The following is a 23,911-nucleotide window of genomic DNA, read 5'->3' as shown; positions in this document are numbered from 1 at the left end:
TCATAGCAGCGGTTTCCTTTTTGTATCTCGTATTACTGCGGTACCGAAGCTTTCATAAAGCGCACGCCGATGCCACCACTCGCTGCCTGTTCTCCGTCGACATGCTAATGCTCCTTCAAATTGACGGAAGCTCGCGTCAATTTGTCAAGACTGGACCATCGACGTATCGACTTAATCATGACGTAATTTTTTACGCAGCTACGCGAGGAGTTTGAAAAAGTGAACAGCGCCACCCACCGCGTTTTTTATTGTAGCTTTTCGAAAGCCCCGATGGTCACGGAAATCACTCAAACGAAATAAAAAAAAATATCTGGATTCCACTCATAAACAAGTATGAGTTAAATAGGAATTCTATTAAGAAGGATTTCAATTTTATTTCTTACTGCTAATATAGATTCTTACTTCAATTAACGAAAATTGTTTCTTAAAATAAGCTTCTTTATACATAAAAATAAAAACAGAATAAGGAAAATGAGTACAGTGAGAAAATGCTTGAAATAAACTGATGCTGTTCTGATTCGGATCTAAAGGTTCTTTCATCTCCGATGTTGGATGCGGAAGGACCTCTGAAGAAGGTTGCGAAACGTTGGGGAGCAATTCCAACCGACGACGGTCTATAGACAGATAGCCCCAGTCAGTAGGGATAGCACTGTATGGTGATATTAGTTAAATCGAAAGTACCTTTGTTATACTTCGTTTAGTTTCTCTAGCGATGTGGCCTTTACTTTGACCGGCGCAAAGTAGAAAAGAACAGCACTAGGCCAGAAAAGAAAGGACACAATAACTCTCTGCCAAACTCTTAACCGATGAGGAGCGTATAATCCGTACAGTACTGGACGGAAAAATTGACCATTTTATCCACTAAAATTGCGTTGCTCAAATGTGATGTTATTGGTACCATTTACTACTGAAAATATCAACGAGATGTTTATTTATATTTGAAGACATATTAAAGACTTAAACTATTGCTTTCGACTCGTACTACTATTCATGATTGAGCAAATCTTTTAGCAGGTACTGTATGGAAAAGTATGTTTAATGAACAAGAGTCGAGAGCATAATGAGCTTTTTTCTCCCTACCTACGATTTTGCCAGCGCGCATCCAAGACAGTGGAAGGGGCACTTCGCTAGTGAAAGTAAGTGAAGTATATTATTTTTGTCTTTTAGGGGCGCCCTGTTTCTTTGGTTTGATTAAATAAAACAATTATAATAATAAGAACAACTTCGATCCTAGCTTTCTTGTTTTATCGTATTCGACCATATTTCTGTTTTCGTTTAAGAACTATTGCCCAAATATCGCAGTAATAGTAGTAAATTTAAGTACAGTAGTAAAAATGCACCTGCTGCTGTCTTGAATAGTTCTAATTAGCCGGCTGTCAGGAATGCATTTAAATTTTCGTTTATGTTAGGGAAGAAAAACCACTGTATAACATTAACTTAAGAGACTACATTTCAAATGGCTTAAATTGGTCTCGCTTTAATCAGTTCTATCGCATTCGCCGAACCGGGCCAGAATCTACATAATTTATATTTTTAACGCAATCCCACACATCACGGTACCGATGGGTCTGATAAGGCGCCCATAATAAACGGGTAAATGTGACATAATGTGATGAAACTGCCGTATGTCTCGTGAGCTGCTGCACAGCTTGTTCCTTGACAGAATGTGTAAGGAAAATGAAGATGTAGAGAATGGCTTAAAGTCAACAGTTTTGTGTGGTTTATTGTAGTGTGTGAAGAGGCAGATAAAAAAATAATGAGAGAAAGATTCAAAATCGGGTTTCTAAGTCTTAAATCACTTAAAATAATATACAGGTAAGGCAAAATGCTAGCCGACCATAGAAATCCACAAGCAAAAATACGAAATTTGGCGAATCAATCACATCTATTTCAAAATATCGCCTGCTTCTCCGAAAATTGTTCTAAACATTGTTCGAATTTTCCTATACCACGTATTATTTTTCAAGAAATGGTGCTCCTCATTGACGATTTCATGTAATAATAGAATATCTTTATGTTTGATATTCAATTCGCCATTGGTGTGGTTTATTGTTCGTGATAGTTTATGTGCTCGAGAAGATTTTTATTTGCTGTAGAATTGGGAAAAATCTTTACCAAAAACAAACATGATTGCAGTTGATTGTGCCTATGTAAAATATTTTGAAAAACTGATAGAGTGAAAGTACTTGCAAAAATGTTTTCCAAGTATTGAAATGTCAAGATGTCTTTACAAAAATATAATGAAATTGAACATATATTTTTGGTAGACGTGGATGTACATTTCGAGCATGTTTGCTCTCATCAGCACGCTGTGGCATTTCCCATAGAACGCTTACCAATCGAAGCAACTGGTGGTTAGATAGTATGATGATGAAGTGATTACGTCTAAACACAATTTTCCTTTTTTTGCAGAATATAACTGGAACTGGAAGTGCAGAAAGTCAAGGTGCCAGACACAAATTACGTCCGCGAAAGAACACCGCCTCTGGCAGCCTCAGTGATAGCTCTTCCAGCGTTAAACGCCAGGTATTTCATTTGCTTCATTTGATCCTTTATTAAACAGATTTTGTTAGCTGAAATAGTTTACAGTCATTTCAAAAAATAATCTAATTAAGTGTCGTGTACAGTCTTGCAAAATTTTTGTGATCCTTTTATAAGCATCGTTTGTATTATTAATTATGTAATTCCACCGACGTTTCGTTTTCTGATTTAAGGATTTTTCAAGGTTGTAATATATTTGTTATAAATACAAGATGTTAGTTTGTATCATCTATTTCCTAGAGGTACAATATTTACTAGATTACTTAGTTAATACAAGAAAACGGAAAATTTCAATGTCTCCTAATATTACTTATTAACTAAGAATTTTCTACTAAGTTTTGTACCCCTAAGAACTAGATAATATAAATCAACGTCTTGTATTTATAACAAATATTACAGCCTTGAAAAAGTAATGGAATGCGAAACGTTGGTGGGATCACAAAATTAATAAAGAACATTTTTCTTCTTTCTGACTACTTTTTGCAAATACCTTTTATAAATGGTCTAGACACTTAGTTATTGAAAATATTTAAGGGCGATTTTTTATGAAATTTTGCGCTTTAATCATATACACTCATTTCATTCCCTGTGCCACACAGTTGCATTGTTATGAAGGTACGAAGCAAGGGCGACTGGTGCTGCAAAGCTGCAGAACTACCGAAAGTAATAGATATTTTTGTGATCTAATTACTAAAATTTATTTATATAATAATTTGGTGTATCTCCCACCACAACCAACGCTGATGTTCTTGTCTAAAATCGCCTTTTGTCGGTCATCCCGTATTGAGTGGTATGTAGACCAAATGAATTATCTCGGTATCTAGATGAGCGCATTGCTTCTGTCTATACCCCTTTGACAGCATAAACCCGCGAATTTGGACGGATTAGCTTGCAGCATTCATTCAACTGCGCTTAGCTATTCGTTGCTTTCCATTAAATTAAAACATTATTTATATTGAAAACTAGCCACCCCGACAGACTTCGTTCAGTCAAAAGTTATTGGCCTGTCGGAAACAGGAAAAATAATTAAATAAAAGAGAAACAAAAATTAGAAAACTACCAAGAAAATGTTACGTACAAAGGAGGTAATGACGACATATATGTCAGTAATTTTATTTTCTTTGATAACACGCAAACCCTTCTTTTTTGCCCGAAGTTTATTTTGGGCAGGTAGTTATTAATATCCATACAACCTAATCAAATTTAAGGTACCTCTACCAAAAATGATCCTAACGCGCTTTTGTTTTGTTTTGATTGACATCTGGGGACAGATGTTTTAATTTACTCTGAAGTTTGTATGGGAATAGGAAGTGAGGTTTTTACGTTTTTTCTGGGCAATTTTTCCAATTTGTCTTTTCATACGAACCTTCCTCGAACTAATAGCTATATTAAAAAAAAAATATCGACATTTTATCGAGTTTTGCAATTAGCAACACATTTAGCGATTCAGTTTTATTTATATAGGTTAACAAACAGCAATGGAAAGATTTTTAAAAAAAAATTGTTTCTATAAAGGGTGGTAGGATCGAATTAACTTTCAAAAAATGTATGAGTAAACATTTGGAGAACACCCGCTTCATTTCCATACGAGTCGCCACTGATTTTATTCTTTAACGTTTTTATTGTGATGAATAAATTTTGGTTTGCCTTATTTTTTTTAAGTTTCTTTACGATAACTGCAATCGTACTTGTACGTAATCGTAATCGTAAAAACCGGAACCGTTGCATTACTAGAACAAAACTCAAGAGAAACGTGTTGAAGTTAAAGTTTTATTTTACTAGATACACCTTTCGCATGCGGCAGATTGGAATACATCATACTTTACAATGAGATGTTAAGTTATGACAATTTGCGAACAGTATACCTACATCCTTCACATTTGGTAGTCAAATCACTGCGAAAATGAAGAAGTTCGCATTATTCACTGACTTATAAAATGCTTCCAGAAACTTTTCAAGTTACGCGACAAGTACTCTTCTTGGAATATGTTTTAGGAACTTTTTTACTACACAAATATATAAAATGTGGAAAGGGAGAAGACAAACTTGAAAGTAATTTATATCTCGCTTACTTTTCTCTTTTGTTCTTAATACAGTTCTATAATAAATGTGGATCTAGTAATATTTTACAAATAACAAAGTTCTTAAAGTTATACATCCATACAAATTTGCAGTAATATTTATGTATTTAGAAAATATTTCGATTACGTCTTTAGATAGTCTCAATATGTACAAAATGTCTGTACAATTTATATCTCATAAAGTAATTATTAAGTTATTCTACTCATAATCTTTTTAGGGTTCTGTAATCAAATTGCGAAAAATGGAATCCTAGGTATGTTCTTCCTTGTCTATAAGTCACACCCTGGTAATTTCTATATTCGAAAGCCGATGCAAATGAAATTTTAGATGAGGATGTCTTATAAATAGATATGGTTTGCATGTTGTATTTAGCATTTTATTTTGAACTTTAAGGATACCTTTTTTTGACTGAAATGGGAATGAATTTTTCTTGCACCGTAATCCGCCTTGTTTGTTAGTAGTATTTTCAACTAAAATTGATTTGAACGATTTTTTAATAAAGTAGGTATCTTCTTGTATGGTGATGTGGGAATAATTTTTTTGTTTTGTTTTCTGCTTTTTATTAGTTTTTGAGTAATTAATCGAAATAGTAAAAAGCTATGAATCGATATGTGCGTAGGTATCCGATATTCGTGAACATTCTTTTCAACCGACTTCAAAAAAAGAGAAGGTTCTCAATTGGACTGTAAGAAGTTATTGTAATGTTCGATCATGAAAATCATAGTTTTCAACATATTTCAAAAGTTGAAAGTGGAAATAGCATTACAACATAATGTCGAGAAAAAATTTGTTTACGTACGTCATTTCTTTCCTGATCGATATCGCTCGAACAAAAAATCATATCAGTTTCGTTGAGGTGTCGACCGAAGCGTATTAACTGTAAATTGATCTGAAAAGAATTACATAACTTTTGGTCAAGTCTTTTTTTTGTTTAAACAAAGAGACTGATAATTGGTAATAATTAGGAATATTTTCAAAAAGATTGATCTGATCTAATAGGTTGTGCTATTAACTGAGAAGTTATTTGTGTGGACTTCAAGGGTCGCACCAAGGAATTCGACATCCAGAGTCCAGACACACTGCGATTTTAATCATCTTTCTATATTGGCTGGATTATATCTCAGGAGTACATGATCCCATTTAAATTTGAAGAAAATATTCCCCCTCTAGGATGGAAAATTAGAGGATGTTAAAAAAAGTAGTTGGAGAAATTAACGCAATCCTGTTAATTCGATCAACCTTTTAGTTTAATTAGCCGGTTTATTGAAAAGTGAGCTTTCAAGTATATTTTAAGCAGAATTTTGTTGATTTTAGATAGGTACCTAGCCCTTCTAGCTTTATGGAAACGAATAAGGAATACATTTCTCCTTCCTCGAATATTACGACATACCAAAATTTTTTTAATACCGATATTGAAATTATAGATTACAGCACATCTAATAATTATTGTAAGTTATTAATTACGAATATACCACCAACCATAAGGTCATAAGGTCTACCCCATTAATAAGTTGGCACAAAATTCTTTCTCAATATCCTTTTAATCTTATACCAGGAATTTTTACCTCTGTAATGTAAATCTATTCGTTTTTTTTTTATGTGAAATTAGGGTTTCTTTTTCGTGTCGACTAAGAAAAAATGACTGACACCTTTAATAGTTGGAAGTTGTACGTTCCATTTCCCTTAAAATTTGATTGACGCGAACAATGTTAGCGTTTTAAAACGTGGATAATTATTACAAGCGTAAAAAATTTCGGACTGTTCATTAAACGTCTTTAGTTTTTAATCAGGCGTCTGACCAAGAGACTAAGACAGCACATCAGAATATCAGAGAGATTGTACAATGCCCAGGTATTATGAGCATTTACTTTTTAAATTAATATCAGCAATATAACGGACAGTGAGAAAAACACGTAAGTTGGCATAAAATAGTGTATACTATTGTAGTTAGTTCTGGTCTAAATATTGCCATTAAAAAACTATTGCCGCGAGATTTATAAATAGATTGAGAGTCGTTTTAAGTTTCGATATTTTTAGACTTACCATTACATTCAGCAGGATGTATGTATAATGCCTAGAGATTCATGAAATATGTTCAACAACTGCAGACAGTGCAAAACCCTCTATTTTTTCAATTTTCATTCAGTTAAAATCTTCCTCACTTAATGCCGCAATGTTGAAATCGAGGAAATTCCAGCTTCACGCCGATCTACTTATTTTTAGTTTGCCAAGCCAATCACAAGCACGATTTGACTTAATTGACGACACCTGTTGAGTTAATTATTGCACGACACATGGCAGCACTTAGTATTCGTAACATTTTTTCTTTATTACGTCTATAAAACAATGTCTAATAAATTATGGGAACGTATTTTCATAATTTAAAATGTAGTTTTTATACTAATCATAAGCATAAACTATACAAGTATTTAACTAAATTATCAACAATTTAACTTAATTTTTAATAATAAGGATTATAATAAAAGTAAATCAATTTATAAGAAACTTTAGAAATATAAAGTGATCATATTGAATTTAGGCTTGATAAATACATTTCTTCGATGTAAGGGGGTAAATTATGGTAAAACTTTTTTATTGAACACAATCCCACAAATGTGCACTTATTTCACTGCAAACCCCCTCAATATTAATTTACTACTTTTCAGTGGAAGTTTTTTTGTCCAGAAATGCTAATAATACTAAATCTAATATCTAACTATAACAGTCATTTAAATGAGCTAATTTGTTAGCGGGTCTAGGTGTTTTTATAGGGTGTTATACCCTTCAATATTAAATTATTATTTTTCAGGAGAAGTTGATTGTCTCTCAAATAATTTTAAGCATCTAAAGTCTAATAGCAACTTATAGTAGCTTTAAGTCAGCGAAACTATTTGTCAGCAGGTCTAAAGGTTATTTCATCATCATCATAAGGTCGTCAGTCCTAAGACTGGTTGGACACGTATCTCCACTCTTTTCTAAACTTCTAAGGCTTCTAACCTTTTCTTTTCCTCCGCGCCCACTGTCCATGTTTCGCACCCGTACAACGCCGCACTCCAAACATACACCTTTAACAAACTTTTTCGAATTTCTAAATTAACCGTTCGGGATCATAGAAGTGACTTCTTTTTATTTTCTATATACTAAGTCTACGAGTCATGTAGGCTTTGGTACCGTGCAACTAATCCTTACACAAGGTTCCACCACTAGATCACCGTATCAAAGAAATACCAACGAGAACTATTTTGTATATATCGAAAGTAAAATGCAGAACAAACCACAATTGAAAGATGCAGACATGAAAAGTGTTTATTCGGAAGATAGTGTCGATAAGCAGGGGCACAACAAGGGGGTCCAAGAGTGCCCGGGCACCCACTCGATTGGGTTGGGCACCCAGTCAATTCCAGTCCATTCAGATAATAACCCAACTTAAAAGTTCGGTTCAAATAGTTCAAGCTCGTAAATATTTATAGTAGAGCACCCAGTCAAACTGTAACGTTGTTGCGCTCCTGTCGATAAGGATTGATGTATAATTGTAATCATTTCTACAGTTTTGGTTTACAATTAGGGTGATCACTGTATCAGTGTATGCGCATGTCGCATAGTACTCGAATTAATTACTATTCTTTATTATAAATTTCTAAAACCAGGCATTACTTTTAAGATCGCCTAGGCTGAACTGAAAGCAGCGAATCATTATTAGTGGCTGCGACATGTGTATTACCATGAGTGAGAGATACAATTATTCAAAACTGTTTAATTTTTACGTAACATTAAAGGAATTTTGTTTGTATGTATTATTTTCATGATACATGATGATAAATCAACCTGACAGGTATAAGTAGAAAATGAAGAACACCTACATCATCTTTAATACAAAAATTTACTTTTCTTTTGAAAAAGCAGTAGGTAGATGACGCATTTGTGTTGATCAAAAACCGAGATTTATGAAACGGAGACATTATACATAATTTAATTTAACTTGTTTAAGTTTACAATAATAACTTGTGTATTTATATCTTCATATGGATGTAACAAAGAAAGTTGTTTAATATTGCTCAAAGAAAACTATTTAACTTTTGGAAATTTGTACAGGAAACAATTGATTTTTCAAGATAGGAAATTCATAAAAATGTTAGTAGAAAATAATTGGAATTTGGAGAGTCCACTCTATTGTGAAACTGTTAGTAACAGAAAATAGAACATTGGAAGAGTTTCACCAATTAATTTGTTAAAACATATGAGTATGTCTACTCTCTTACCTTGAGGATATACTCGCTCCTTCAGTACCAACCTTTCGAGAGTATCTGCCTGCACTACTGAGGAGTGCCTACTTTCAAAAATAGGAAGAGATACTCATCTCAAATTCGAGTAGCTACTTCTGAGTCAGAACTCAACTTTACAGTACTGTTCCTTTAAGAAAACTGTCTGTATTATTGGTCCTTAGACCTTAACCTAACCTAGAACATTTTTAAAGGGACATAATCATCATCATCATCATAGGGTCTTCAATCCTAAGACTGGTTGGACACGTACCTCCATAAGGGACATAATAGAAACAGAGAAAAGACCATAAGTTGTTCTAGTTTTCGAGAAGTTTGGAGATTAATTCAAGTGGTGGCGAATGTTCAACCAGTGTTTGGATGATGATAATACGATGGTAGGTCTGTTATCAAAAAATGACAGACATGGGCATAGCTAGAGAGTTTTCCTAGAGGGAAGGGCAGATTTTCAATAGCTGCATTTTCTAAGTAAATAGTAAATTTGTCCAGTATTTGCAAGCTCTGTAAAAATTATTTCAATTGGTTTTAATTTTTTTCTTTTTTAAACACTTAATGGGGTGATTACGCATGCATGAAGTTTAAAATGCTTAGGTTATGGGGTTCTTGGGTTTAAAAGTTTAGGCTGTAAAGTTACAAGGTTTAAAAGACATAGGTTTAATGTTTGGTTTCTGCCTTCTGCGGCCTATTTTCTTAGTTTTATTATCGTGATACAATTAATCGTCAATGAGATTTCAATATATGATAGCTGAACGAAACTTATACCTAGAAAAATAACGTAGTGATCTCTCTTTCTCTTTTTTTCTTTGTCTTGGTTATGTGTATACATACACGTTAGAATAAAAAAAAACAAATGACATAACAGTTTCGTGCGCGACTGTTTACTGTACATTCTAATGGGGCAGGTCTTTTTTCGATGACATTTTCTCCGTGTTGTTGTACGCCGTTACGGAAATGCTATGGCGCTCCATCTAATTGTCTCTTTCGAAATGATCTGATTTCGAAATAAATTGGAACATACCAACGTCAACGTTTCTGTCTCGTGTTTGTGTGCATGTAAGTGGAGCTACAAAAAAATGTCAGTCGCATATATAGTCGATGTCGTGCATTTGAACCGAACAAGTCGACCAACAACAACAGGAGAGAGAACGTAACAACGACGCGTCGGCAGCACCGTAATCGTCGTCGTTCAGATAGAAGATACGCGATGAAATTAAAGAATTTAAATGTGTCCGACCGTCTTGCGGTCTCCCACATTGTTAAAAGAGTCAAATTATTTGAATTTCTTTTTCCATATCAGATTAGGCAGCGAGTAAGAAATTGTACGTGAACTCGTACGTATGCATGTATAAATTTAAACCTGTTTTTAACTTGAATTATGATCAGGTCAGTCTACGAAGCACATAAGTATACAAGAGTAACATTAGACTCGAAAAAAAAAACACTAAAAGTATTTGGGCGTGAGGCGATAATAAGCCATACATTTTTTTGTTCTTAAAAGTAATTACGGCGAAACGGATTTAACGTTGGGTATTAAGGCTACGGTACATGAAACTATCCGATTGACTCCTTCCTGTCTTCTTACAGATCCATTCTAAGGTTGCACGACTATTACACTAAACATACCCGCATATAACATGTTTTCTAAATATAAAATTATAATAAATAAGAATACTTTCTTAATGTGCGCAATTTCGTGTAAAAAAATACGAATGCTAACGTCAGTGCGACCGCCACGACAAACTGCCTGTAAACAGCGAGAGACTTCAGGCTCCGACTGGCTTATTTTCCTTATTTTCAAGCTGAATCTACAAAAGTTCGTGATCAGTGATATGTCGGAATCGTCAGACGTGAACCGCGATTTCGATCTCTTTGGCGTGTTGATGAGATCCAAAGTGATAGAAATCGCGATTCAATTCTGGCGGTTTGGATAGATCACTGGTCAAGACCTTTTTATATTCCCACTCCGTGAGTTCGGTTTGGTCAAATCAAATATTTACTTAAAGATTACTTATTTAAAGCTACCTCACATAACAATGTAATGGTTTTTAACGAAATTAAAATAAAATAAAAATGATGTAAGTTGTAAGATGTTAACCGCAATGTCAGCGCAGAGCCATATTAAAAAAAGAGTCTCGTGTTGACTTGAGTTGACGATTCAAAAAAGTTTACATCCGAAATAGGACGAAGTCGTAGGTTGAAGCTAATCTTCGCAAACTAGAAAAAAAAAACTTTTGGATGTTTCATTCCCACCAGCCAGTAATGCTGGTGGGCGGGCAGTCCCTCCGGACTACGCCGGAAGGTAGGGCGGAAGGCCCTCTTCAGCCTGCTTTCAGGAATCGTGGGAATGGGTGGGTGGTGGTTCGAGTGAGAAAGTTGAGACGGACGAAATGAAGACAGAAGAGAATGAAAGATTATCTGTGAAATATTACTGCCCCAGAATTTACCTAAGTGATTCAAGGAAACTACAGAAAAACTTGGACCAAGGCAGACGGACCCGGAATCGAACCGGCGTCCTCCCGAATGCTAAGCAATGGTCTAAACCTCTAGGCCGCTCGGTGCAAATTAGAGCATCCCACATCCTTAACTATTTGCGAACAGCAATCTAACGTAGCTCTACCTCTCTTCCTCTTAACTCCTGTTTCTATCTCTAGTGTAAGCTATACTACTACAAAAATTTCTACAATTTGCAATTATATTTATTCTGCAATCAATTGTTCAATCATCGGAAGGAGTAGTAGGGATATATCGCCTTTAATAAAAAGAAGTCACTTCTATGGTCGCGAACAGATAATTTAGAAATTAGGAGTTAGGAGGGGTAGAGGTAGACCTAGATTAGATTACTGTTTGCAAATAATTAAGCATATGGGTTGTTCTAGCTTTAGGGAAATGAGAAGATTAGCGCAGGATAGGAAACAGTGGAGGTGCGTGTCGTGTTCGTTTTGTTTCCACACTTTTCTTAATCTCATATTTTTGAGTTATACTATCCAACGATCAAAACATTCGCATTTAAAAAATCCAATCTCTTTACTTTTATTACAGTTATTATGTAGGTATATTAGTTAGGAATAGATACATGTGTCTACACAACACCCTACCGTAAATATTCTACGTATTTGCGAATAAACGGGGCGAGTAATATACCTAACAAAAGTGATTTCTAAACAAATAAGTACATCAAGTGACAGCTCGTTCTACTTATTTGAATCAAATTAATGACTAACATTTCATTAAATCGCATTGTAACAGTCTGTGGTGAATTTAGTAATCACACCCATATTGTTTCAATGAATTCGCATTCAATACATATAGTTTTAAGTATAATAAGAAATTGTAATCATGATTGCGCAAGTTTTAAGCTTTTAAGGTATTAGCAAACGTATGTAGGTGGATATGTCTGTACTTTTATTACGTCTTCTTAATCCGATGTTAATACAATGGAAGTGCGGTATCTAAAAACTAAAGTTAGCTTAAGTAGAAAGAAAGGAACATGAAGTTAGTCAAATGGACAAATAATATTTAGATTCATTCAAGTAAAAGATCTATGAATGGATTGACACTAAAACAAGAAAACAAGTATGCATTCCTGATTATATTTACAAATTTTAGATTATTTTTAGATATGATGAGTCAAGTATACAGTTTTTAATCCTAATCTTCCTAATATCCGATCACAAGTACAGAAATTGCTAAAAGCGACCCAACAGTGTGCTATTCATTATTTTATATCTCTAGCGATTTTTCCAGTTATCTGGTTCCCTAAATATGGAAAATCATCGACTTTTCCTAGCCTTTTGTCTTGTATTTTTATAGTAGCTCGAATCCTACTATTACATACCTTACTAACCATTTTGTTTTATTTTCTTTTGTTTTACATACTCTTGTGTTAATATCGCCTTCATACTATTTAAACCTATCTTTAACTTCTTAGTACATGCTAGTACTGCCATACCATCTGTAAATCTAAGCATGTTAATCTTTTTTCTGTGTATGTCTATCCCTAAAGCAGCCTTGTCTTTAATAATATTAATTTTCTCTTCGATATATAGATTAAAGTAGCGGTAACAATGATTATCCTTGTCAGCTGTCTTCCTAATATTTACTTCCCTACGTTGTTTTTCAAAATGTACATATAAATACCTGTTGCTGTTTGTGCAAACTACATATATCACTCTTTATCCCTATTTATCTCATCCCAACACTTTTAGCATCTTTTCCCATTTAACAACGAATCCTACATACACGCTCTTTCTTTTTTCATTGGCTTCTCGACTATTATCCGTAAAGCTAAAATGACAATAATTTGTTCATACATATGAAAGTTGTGATTCAAAATCTTGCACATTTTTATTTATTAATTTATTACCTTGGTATAGTCTTGAGTACTTAAATCATTGTTCACTTTAATGTATTTCTTGAGTTTTATAAAAAGTTCCACTTTTAGCGCGATTAGTTGACTAACACACAATTCTTGTACCTAACTGTAATTACTAAAAGGTGGTTATTAAAAACGTGAAAAAGCCTTGTATCATCCATTATCACAAGTCGAAATTAATTGTTATGAAACAAGAAGCACCTGTCTTATCTATCCTTTTTTGCAGTTAATTACGAATATAATGCTTATATGCAAAGTTGTTGTGCCCTCTTTGAGAAAGTTTGGCTGTTAGCTTTTGCAAGTGATTATTTGCATAATGTAACGGGATTGAAACGCTAACATTTATAAAAAACGAATTTATATGGAAATTGTTTCGGTGTATCTTCCATAAAAATAAACCTAATAATCGTTATTGGTAAACAGTACAGCATTCCTAAAGTAACACGATCGAGTCAAGATAGGAAACTTAAATTCAAATTTCATTGCCAATACATACATTCAAATTATACTTGAGCGCGAATGGCTTAAGTTAGTAAATTCCTTAATTTGTTTTTCGTAAATGGCTTTATCTAAAGTTATTATACCTGACTACAGACAGGCATGTAGACGTTGCATAGAAATGTACGTACCTACGTAAGTACCTACATTCAATATTCATTAAATAGCTGCTTATGTCTCATAAAAATTCATTTTCGCATCTGTCACTGACCAAATAAGTATTTCTAATAAATTCTCATTACCTTCTGAACGGATGTTTTAGAATTGTGAAGCACTAATCGTAAGTGTTATGTACAACTAGGATCAGCCCCGCCTATACGTATATATGCCTTATAATAGCGAGTTGAGCGGATGCTTTGGGTGCCCGATTGAAAGAAGGCCAAAATCCTTAATACTTTTTATTTGGATAAGTAGTCATATTTTCAATTTTAAATAATCAACTTTAATCAATCAATTTTAGAAAATCTCTCTGGATTATCTTTTAAAAAAAAATGTTCTATTCTCCACTTGCTACGAACTAATGGAATGTTTTGTTAAATATTTTCTACTCTTAAACTTCACATTTCTCTCATCATTATAAGGTCATCAGTCCTAAGACTGGTTGGAAACGTACCTTCACCCTTTCCTATCCTGAGCTAATCTTCGCATTTCCCTAAAACTAGAACAACCCACATCCTTAACTATTTGCGAACAGTAATCTAATCTAGATCTACCTCTATTCTTCCTAGCTCCCGTTTCTGCCGTAATATATCTCAGACTAGACCTTTAGGCAGTGGTGTTGTCGAGCACGTCGTTCCGGTACTTCCTTTTTGGATAGGAACGCGTTCCGGAACTAAAGATGATTTCTAATAACGAGAATTGGCTGACGTATTGAAAAAAAAATTAAAAAGAATAGCTGATTCTTTTTTCTTATTTTTGACGAATTTTTATATGTATTATTATAAACAAGGGTTTGAACCGAACCCGAACAGGAACGAACCGGCTTGTTTTTCCGCACAGAGCGGCCGCCTACCCAGGATCGGCCCTGTCTATATAATTATATATACGCGTTCCGGTAAAAAAAAAATTAGCACAACACCACTGCCTTTAGGCCTGCGAAGGTGTCCTACTAACCTATCTCGCCTATTTCTGATTGACTTCCATAGAGTCCTCTGTTCTCCTATTCTGTTTAAAACCTCCTCATTTCTAACCTTCACTACCCACGGTATCTTCATCATTCGTCTGTAACCACATTTCGAACGCTATATACTAATCTTTTGTTTTCCACCGTCCAAATATACACTTCAATAACCTTTTTCGTATTTATAAGTTAACCGTTCCCGAACATAGAAGTGACTTCTTCCGTCCTGACTTATCTAACTTCCTAGATACATAAAATCAGTCACATCTTCTAATTTTTCGTCTCCTATCTTTATATTCGCTCATTCTTTACTTTTTCTGTCCTTGCATTCCAGTATTTTTGTGTTGCTTTTATTTATTTTCATACAGTACTGTTGCGCCAGTACCGCTTCCATTTTATTTAAAGTTATCTCTAAGTCCTCCTTGCTATACTGTACATTGTGGTATTGTAATTGTGTGACATTCACGGTCAACAGAAATCAGTAAGTTGCAATCTTTTTTTCCGTTTTTCCGGGCTGCATTGCTGAAGTCGATAGAATTTTTCCGGTCGAGATTTTTCGTCGTCCTTTACTGGCAGTATCTTCATCAGTGACTCATAATTAAATGCAAAACAATACCATTTTTGACTCTATAAGCTGATTTATAGTTGACAGTGACATTTTTTTTACGCAGAATGTAACGGAAGCTTCCTTTACTTACTTTATGAAGCTCCCCATTTCATTAACTATCGGTTTTCGGATAGTTTGTGCATGGAACAGCCTTTGTGGTATCCTTAAACAATAAGTTGACGTTTTATGGTTTTCACTTCATGGCATTACAAGTCTTCCGCGATAAGTTTGACTGAACTACAACAGTAGTTGCTTTGTGAAGTTAGTTCTTTTAGAGATGTACCGGATAAAGATTTTGTCGGGTGCCGGATAACCGGATGCCCAGCATTAGCTCTGCCGAGAACCCGGCAAAATCACTACAGTTAATGGTTCATGTATTCATTCTTGCGGGTTTTCCATTAGATACTACCCTCACCAACGTTCCAAATCACATTAAGTACCTACCGTTTAAGTACCAACCTATGAAATCTTAATTTTTGGTTGGTGGATTTTCAACGAGATGGTTGAGTTGAAACCGTTTAAACGGACCTATAAGTTATACTATATAAGTTTTGGTCGCATCGTAAAAAAAGTACCTGATCCGCTGGGTATCGGACCCAAACCGGGTATCCGGCCCATCTCTATTTTTTAAACGTAATATACACATATAGCAGTTTCGTGACAGAAAGATGAAGTATGGAGACTGGGTTTGTTAAGGGATGTAGACTGTAGAGGGTTTTCAGAAATCAATCCTTAAGAGAGGGAGTTATACGATAATAGAATATCTGTTTGGAAAAATTGTGTTCCTTGTTTGTATCAACTTTAAAGTTGATGTAAAACTCTTTAAAATTAATAGTAAAATAGCTTTTGTCTTGTATTTTTATAATAGCTCGAATCCTACTATTACATACCTTACTAACCATTTTGTTTTATTTTCTTTTGTTTTACATACTCTTGTGTTAATATCGCCTTCATACTATTTAAACCTATCTTTAACTTCTTAGTACATGCTAGTACTGCCATACCATCTGTAAATCTAAGCATGTTAATCTTTTTTCTGTGTATGTCTATCCCTAAAGCAGCCTTGTCTTTAATAATATTAATTTTCTCTTCGATATATAGATTAAAGTAGCGGTAACAATGATTATCCTTGTCAGCTGTCTTCCTAATATTTACTTCCCTACGTTGTTTTTCAAAATGTACATATAAATACCTGTTGCTGTTTGTGCAAACTACATATATCACTCTTTATCCCTATTTATCTCATCCCAACACTTTTAGCATCTTTTCCCATTTAACAACGAATCCTACATACACGCTCTTTCTTTTTTCATTGGCTTCTCGACTATTATCCGTAAAGCTAAAATGACAATAATTTGTTCATACATATGAAAGTTGTGATTCAAAATCTTGCACATTTTTATTTATTAATTTATTACCTTGGTATAGTCTTGAGTACTTAAATCATTGTTCACTTTAATGTATTTCTTGAGTTTTATAAAAAGTTCCACTTTTAGCGCGATTAGTTGACTAACACACAATTCTTGTACCTAACTGTAATTACTAAAAGGTGGTTATTAAAAACNATCTATCACCGGCGTATTGAAGTTTGTGTACGAAAATCTGATTTTCTGTAGGTATTTTTTGTACCAACATACACTCCTCAAATCAGATAATAAAATTATCTTTTAAATCTACCCATAAAAAGGGTGTTGATGTGCAAGTTTTTTAACAAAATTAAATAAAAAATAACAACGCAAAATTTAAAAAAATAGTACATTAAAATAGAACCTCGCGAAAACTTGAGTTGGCGGAATCAGGAAAGTTATAAATACACAGGCCAACTTCACCTACTTGGTTTAAAATCGTCGGCCAATGTTTATATCTGAAATTCACGGTGTACCTCACTTAATAGGACCTAGAATGATTATTCAATTTATAACCATTTATAAAAAAAAATATGAATCATCTACCACAAGTAACATTTTAATACTCAAGCGATCGCATTGTGACCATACTATACGTATCGTTCTTTGATATGAAGTTATACATACGTATAATTAGCCTTTTTCTTTTATTACTCGCCGCTAATTCATTATGTGTGGTAACTTCGCGATTTACCTTGGCTGATTGTGTCTTAGTAATGTAATAACCATCGAAATTTAAGAAATGATCCATAATTTAGAGTAGGTACCTTTTACACGTACATATAAATACATATCCTATGGGCGATTATTAAACATTACCATAGACATAGACCGTAATAAGCTGTAACGGTAGATAATAACATGTAATAAAGCGCTGTAATGGTTACCGTGAAAGTTGTTCTAGGCTATCACTGCTCCGGTTTTGTAATTGCGTTAATTAAATAGGATCCATAAAATCATGCTGGAATACAGCATCTATCTCCTTACGTGTGCACATTGTGTCGTTTATACGATATTATGTGGGTAACTTAATATATACGCACCTATATTTAGTTAGTTTTATAACTTTAGTTTCACAAACGATTCGGCAATCGATAATATCGGCGGCTATTCTGCCCAATCGTTGCGGCATTCTTTTATTAGATTATTAGGGCGGGTGTCGTTTTTTGTTAAATATTTTCATTCCATTACACATTTTTACGAGCGCAAGTTAATTTCCCACAGTTTATTTAAAATTTAGTTAAAGCCTTACAACACATAAATAACAGTGGTTATTGAAGACCCTCTTTAACCGTTTTCATTAATAATGAAAAAGTAATGCAAGACTGGTGGGACACGCACCTCCACTCTTTCCTATTCTGAGCTAATCTTCGCATTTCCCTAAAACTAGAACAACCCACATCTACTTGTAAACAGTAATCTAATCTAGGTCTACATCTTCCTTTCCAAACTCCCGTTTCTGCCTCTAATATGTCTCTGACTAGACCTACATGCCTGAAAGGTGTCCTACTAACCTATCTCGCCTATTTCTTATTGACTTCATTTCTAACCTTCTCTACCCACAGTATCCCTATCATTCGCCTGCAACACCACATTTCGAACGCTTCTAACCTTTTCCGCAGCCCCCACCATCCATGTGAGAAGTAACTTCTTTTTATTGAAGGCGACTCGACCCTGCGCTATCCTCTGCTTTATTTTTCTACTACTCCTTCCGTCCTGACTTATCTGACTTCCTAGATACCTAAAATCAGCCACTTCTTTTAAATTTTCGTCTCCTATCTTTATATTCGCTCTTTCCCTACTTTTTCTTGCATACCAGTATTTTTGTTTTACTTTTATTTATTTTCATACAGTACTGTTTACCTAGTACCGCTTCCATTTTATTTAAGGTTATCTCTAACAGCTCCTTGCTAGATGCTAATAGTGCTCTATCATCTGTAAATCTAAGTGTACTAGTCTTTTGCCCCTGTATATTCACCACTTCCCATCACTTGCTATTCCTTCCTCATCCGACCTATGCACTGAATTTCACCACTGCCCTAAATCTAACTAGTCAGCCACTTGATGATTTTCGCATTGATTCTCATTAATAATTTCATATTTCATGAATCACCAGTAATTGCATGCAAGAAGAATACTTGAAGCACCTGTTTCTAGCAAAAATCTATGCCAGCTTTTCTCTTAGGTGGCTACATCTGCCGTTTTCATTTCTGCGGCATTGGCAAGCAGACCCTAAGAACATTGGTCAAGAATGCCTCATTTGTTAATTTTCTGTAATATTTCAGAGCCTTTTTTAGAATTCTTAATTACATCAGGAAATCGAATTTCAATAAAATCCATCAACTTTATTCTTAATTCCTGTAGCTTCGGATAACGGAGATTGGGATAATCTAAAACGTAGGTTGTTACTTGATCTGTACTATTTGATAAATTAAAAGAAATGTAAATATTTTTTCTATCTACATAGTTTTTGAACCCCGGCTATTTCCATTTTGAATTAAATGGCAAGTATTAGCTCCACTAACAAAAAAGAGAAAGAAAATTGTGGTAATCAAATAAATAAAATAAGAGAGATTCACCGCAATTTACCTTACCAAAATTTGAACATTGAGCAGACACGTGTTTCGCCCACCTCATGAGTGAGCATTGCTTTATTAATAGACACTTTGAATCCCTACTTACCATTATTAGTAGTCTAATCTCTACTTACAATTATTAATAGTCTAAACGAACTTTTGCAATTTTGTTGTTGATATTTTTCAGAATTCACCTTTTTTTTAGCGTTATGGTACCATTCATTAACTTTAATTACTATTCATGGGGTAATACAATTCCTTTAATAACTTTAATACAGACTGGCAAGACAGTGCTTAAGATTTATTTTTAACTGATTTACTTTATTATTTTTACATACAAGTTTTGTTGATTTGTTAGGTTACTGTAATGAAATATGTTGATGCTGATTGACTGCTTGTGGGTACACTCTTAATTTTTACAAATTGTAAATTTTCTGCTACAGCACGCACAGAAAATTTACATTATATGAAAATCTTAAACAAGAAATTTCCGTGTGTATCTATATATATATATTTCGGCTTATTTTTTGTGCGATTTATACTTTCATGAAAGTAGAGAATAAGGCATACCTATTAATTAAAATTAGGTACATTAATATTTTGTAATTGCTGGATAAAAGATAATGTATCTAGATAATAAACGTCATTTGTGATATCGCGTCCATCTGTCTTGGTCCACATGCTTTTCTATACTTTCTTTGAATCACTTCGGTTCAGGCAAATGTTATAAGAGTAGTATTCTATAAATAATTTTTCACTTCCCTTATGTAATTATTTCATCTGTCTCACCTGCCTCCTCAACCACCACCTATCTATTTCCACGAGTCCTTAGAGGAGCCTGAAATGAATCTTCTACTCTACTCTCTAGATTTGCACTTTGCTGTAGTTCGCCGTCCATCAGAAATAGTAATTAATGGGAATGGTGCACCCAAATTGGTCGGTATTCTACGGCGTGCCGATGAGAACAAATAAATTCGATGCCGTGGTTCTCGTATGACAGTTCGCTGATTAACATTGAAGAAGTTATTGTTCTCTCAAATATATTGATTAGGGTTGATTCTTACATAGCCGCAGTGGGTTAGCAATCGGATGTTTTGACAATGTCCTTCTTCTAATGTTTAATGAATCGAAACCGTGCACGAACCTTTAACTGAAACGTAATTTAACATTTGCTGCTTAGCTTTCTACATAAATCAATGAACTCACAGATAATATTTGTTCGCATCATCTGCCGACATCCGTATAGTTTTCATCGTAACCGTAACTGTCAACCTTCTTTGGTTCGATGTACAACTTTATCAGATGTGAAGTTTTGATGGAATCTTTTTGTACATAACATATTTCTAAAGTCGATGTTATAATTAGTATAGTAAGCTACGATCAAAGGTACTGGAGAATGTATTGCGGTAAACCATCAATTTGGTTCGAGAAATGGCGATCTTTATCATTTCTTTTTTGCTTTGGTACCCACTTAAAATCTTTTAAAAATTAGCATGTGAACTCGAATATAAAGGTATTTCCTGCAAGTTACAAAAAGATAATACATAAGTAGTATGAAGTTATTTCTAATAATTTAATTAGCAAAGTTATGTAAAGGTGGTAGTCATATTCTGATATTATATTGACTCAATTTTATTGAGTCTGTCTATACTAAATGAGGATGAGAATAAATAAGATCGAATTTGTGAATTACGTCTAGTACCTAATTTAGATAAACTTTTTACCAATAACTTAAACTTTGGACAATATGATTTGCATGTTACAGATAACCACGCGCGGCGTGCGGGCGGTTGTGGTGGTTAAAATAGTGTGTAGCGTCAAAAAATTGTGCATAATCTTAGGTTAACGAATGGCAGCTTTTACGTGACTCTTAAAATACCGCGTCGCTGCATCCTGCTTGATTGACGCAGCTAGGAAAGTGATAGAAGTTAATGAATGGTAACTATCTAGTGGCGCTTCAAATGCCGCGTCACTGCATCTTACTGGATTACGTCACGTAAAAATTACCGTCCGCTGTTTTCCTCCCTTGTAGCTGTGGCAGTCCAGTAAGATGCAGCAACGCGGTATTTGAAGCGCCACTTGAAAGTTACCGTTCGTTAACTTCCGCTGCTTTCCTCTCTGATAGCTGCGGTAATCCAGTAGGATGCAGCGACGCGGTATTTGTTAGCGCCACGTGAAAATCGCCATTCGTTAATCTCTATTGCTTTCCACTCTCATAGCTGCTGTAATCCAGTAGGATACAGCGACGCGGTATTTGAAACGCCACTTGGAAGTTAGCATTCGTTAACCTCCACCTGCTTTTCTTCCTTGTAGCTGCGGAAATCCAGCGGGATGTAGCGACACGGTATTTGAAGCGCCACGTGAAAATTGCCATTTGTTAACCTCCACTGCTTTCCTCTCTGGTAGCTGCTGACCCCCATGATGATGATGTAAAATGGGACTTTTCCATGCTTTGGTTATCTTCTTTTCCGTGACAATTTGGCTCTTCTATCTCGAAAGAAAGCTGACTTCTGATTTAAAGAACAAAAGTTATTTAAAATTTCAATTAGATTTTGAACGTCTAATTTAAATTAATTAAAAATTTTATGGTTAAGTATCGTGTTACTTACGCACACTTGTGTCACTATACGTATCGTTTTACATGCCCATGAATTATTTATTTTCTATATTTGGTTAATTATTTTTCATTTTTGGCCAATTAAATATTTTTATATCAATAGTAAATATTTACTAGAAATCATGCATCGATTATTTACATTTACTGACTAATTAAAATCAGCGGGTAAATAATAAAATCAGGAAAGATGCCTTTAGAACGCTTTAAAAGTGGTCGAAAAATGTGTTTTACTAATCGTTATATTGGTTAAAGTTAATAATCTACGTCGTGTAATAAACTTTAATGCTAACATTCAATTAATGGTTGTTAGCATATTGGCAACACTGCTAAATTTTTACATAGACTTGCGGAAAGGTGGAGCATAGTATTGGCTATTGTTTTAATTAAAAGAAAAACTGCACAGTTGCTTCACCCTAGGGATCGACGATATTTTGAGGTAATAACCGACTGTTTTTATTAACATAAGTATTACGGACGGTATGAATGTACAAGACAAACGGGCATGATGTGCCAACAAAGGCAAGTGGATTTTTTGTTTTTATTTTGTCGACGGAGATCTCGAAGGGCTAAATTACCGGTAATAATACGACCTTGCAAGGATTTATAGAGCAATATGACGTTATATCAGACTTTCCTGCGGTTATAACCGAGTTTTCGTTTTAACTGAAAAGCGGTATTACCTATTAAAAAGTGAGATTACATCAGAGTTGGTGTTATAACCGATATAATTCCACTGTACCGAATTGGTAACTGTTTCAACTTTATAATAAGAAACACCTTTTCGTAAATCTAAATTTAGTATCGGATCATTACTAACAAAGGTTGATTTTATGGGAATATTGATAACCTGAGATAAAAATGCTCAGTCTCTCAGAGTCTCTGAAAGCAAGACTAGAGTCTCTGTCTCTCATCGAGTCTCTCTGGTGTCGCTGAGAGAGATAGTCAAAAAATTGTTTCGCGTCTCTGAACGAGAGACTCGAGTCGCTCATAGAGAGATCCTCATTTCGTATCCAGTCTCTGAACGAGAGACTCGAATCTCTCAATAAGTGGTGTCTCGATAGACATGGTTAAAAAGTTCAACATATTTCAGAAATCCCAGTCTTTCTACGAGAGACTCGAGTCTCTCAATTTTTCGGTTTTATTCATTCAGTCTCTCTGTGAGAGAATCGAATTTCTGAATTAACAATTTTATCGTTCGAGTTTTCATACAGAGACTGTGAGAGATCCATAAAAACACCTAGGCAATAACTGTGAGACTATGAAAAACTGTGAGGGACGCTCTCAGAGACGCTGGAAAGCTCTTAAAGGCTGAAAATTTTTGTCTAGGGAACATCAATAAGCAACTTTTTATTGTTTTATTGGCTTCAATGTATCATACTTAGGGCTTCACACGAGACAAGAGTATCAAAAATCTCGTCTGGGCCTCGTCAATTCCCAAAAAATTAAATCTCATTCAAGTCTCGGTCTCTTCTTATTATCAGTTGTCTAGTCTCGTCGTGCTTAATTCAAAATAACGATAATAAATATTACATAAACTAAATAATAAATAATTTATTACAACTACATATATATTTATTACGCTCTTATACAAGAATATTTGTACATGTATATAAATCTTTTAATTTTACACATTTAATTTTTTCGAATAAAAATTTCATAAAAAAATTTAACGAGACCAACAACGGTATAGCCCATAATATTTTCCAAAACGTCTCGTCTTGTCTCGTCTCGTCTTGCTTTCTGAAGATGAGAAGAATTTCGCTCTTGTGTGAAGCCCTAATCAAATCATACTTATGGTCACAAAAATTACAA

The 23,911-nt window shown here is 34.3% G+C and overlaps 1 protein-coding gene across 1 annotated transcript in view; it reads left to right on the top strand.

Moving 5' to 3' along the window:
* LOC108737965 (voltage-dependent L-type calcium channel subunit beta-2) overlaps positions 1 to 23,911 on the top strand; it is a 149,212-nt gene that overhangs the window by 24,527 nt on the left and 100,774 nt on the right. The window contains exon 2 of the mRNA XM_025981828.1: positions 2,413 to 2,526. Within this exon, the coding sequence (XP_025837613.1) occupies positions 2,413 to 2,526 (114 nt within the window). The remainder of the gene's footprint in view (positions 1 to 2,412; positions 2,527 to 23,911) is intronic.

This window comes from Agrilus planipennis, unplaced genomic scaffold, assembly GCF_000699045.2.
Source record: "Agrilus planipennis isolate EAB-ADULT unplaced genomic scaffold, Apla_2.0 scaffold161, whole genome shotgun sequence".
Classification (NCBI taxonomy): Eukaryota; Metazoa; Arthropoda; class Insecta; order Coleoptera; family Buprestidae; genus Agrilus; species Agrilus planipennis.
The sequence above is the reverse complement of the archived record's forward strand: the minus strand, read 5'-3'. Positions and strand labels throughout refer to the sequence as shown.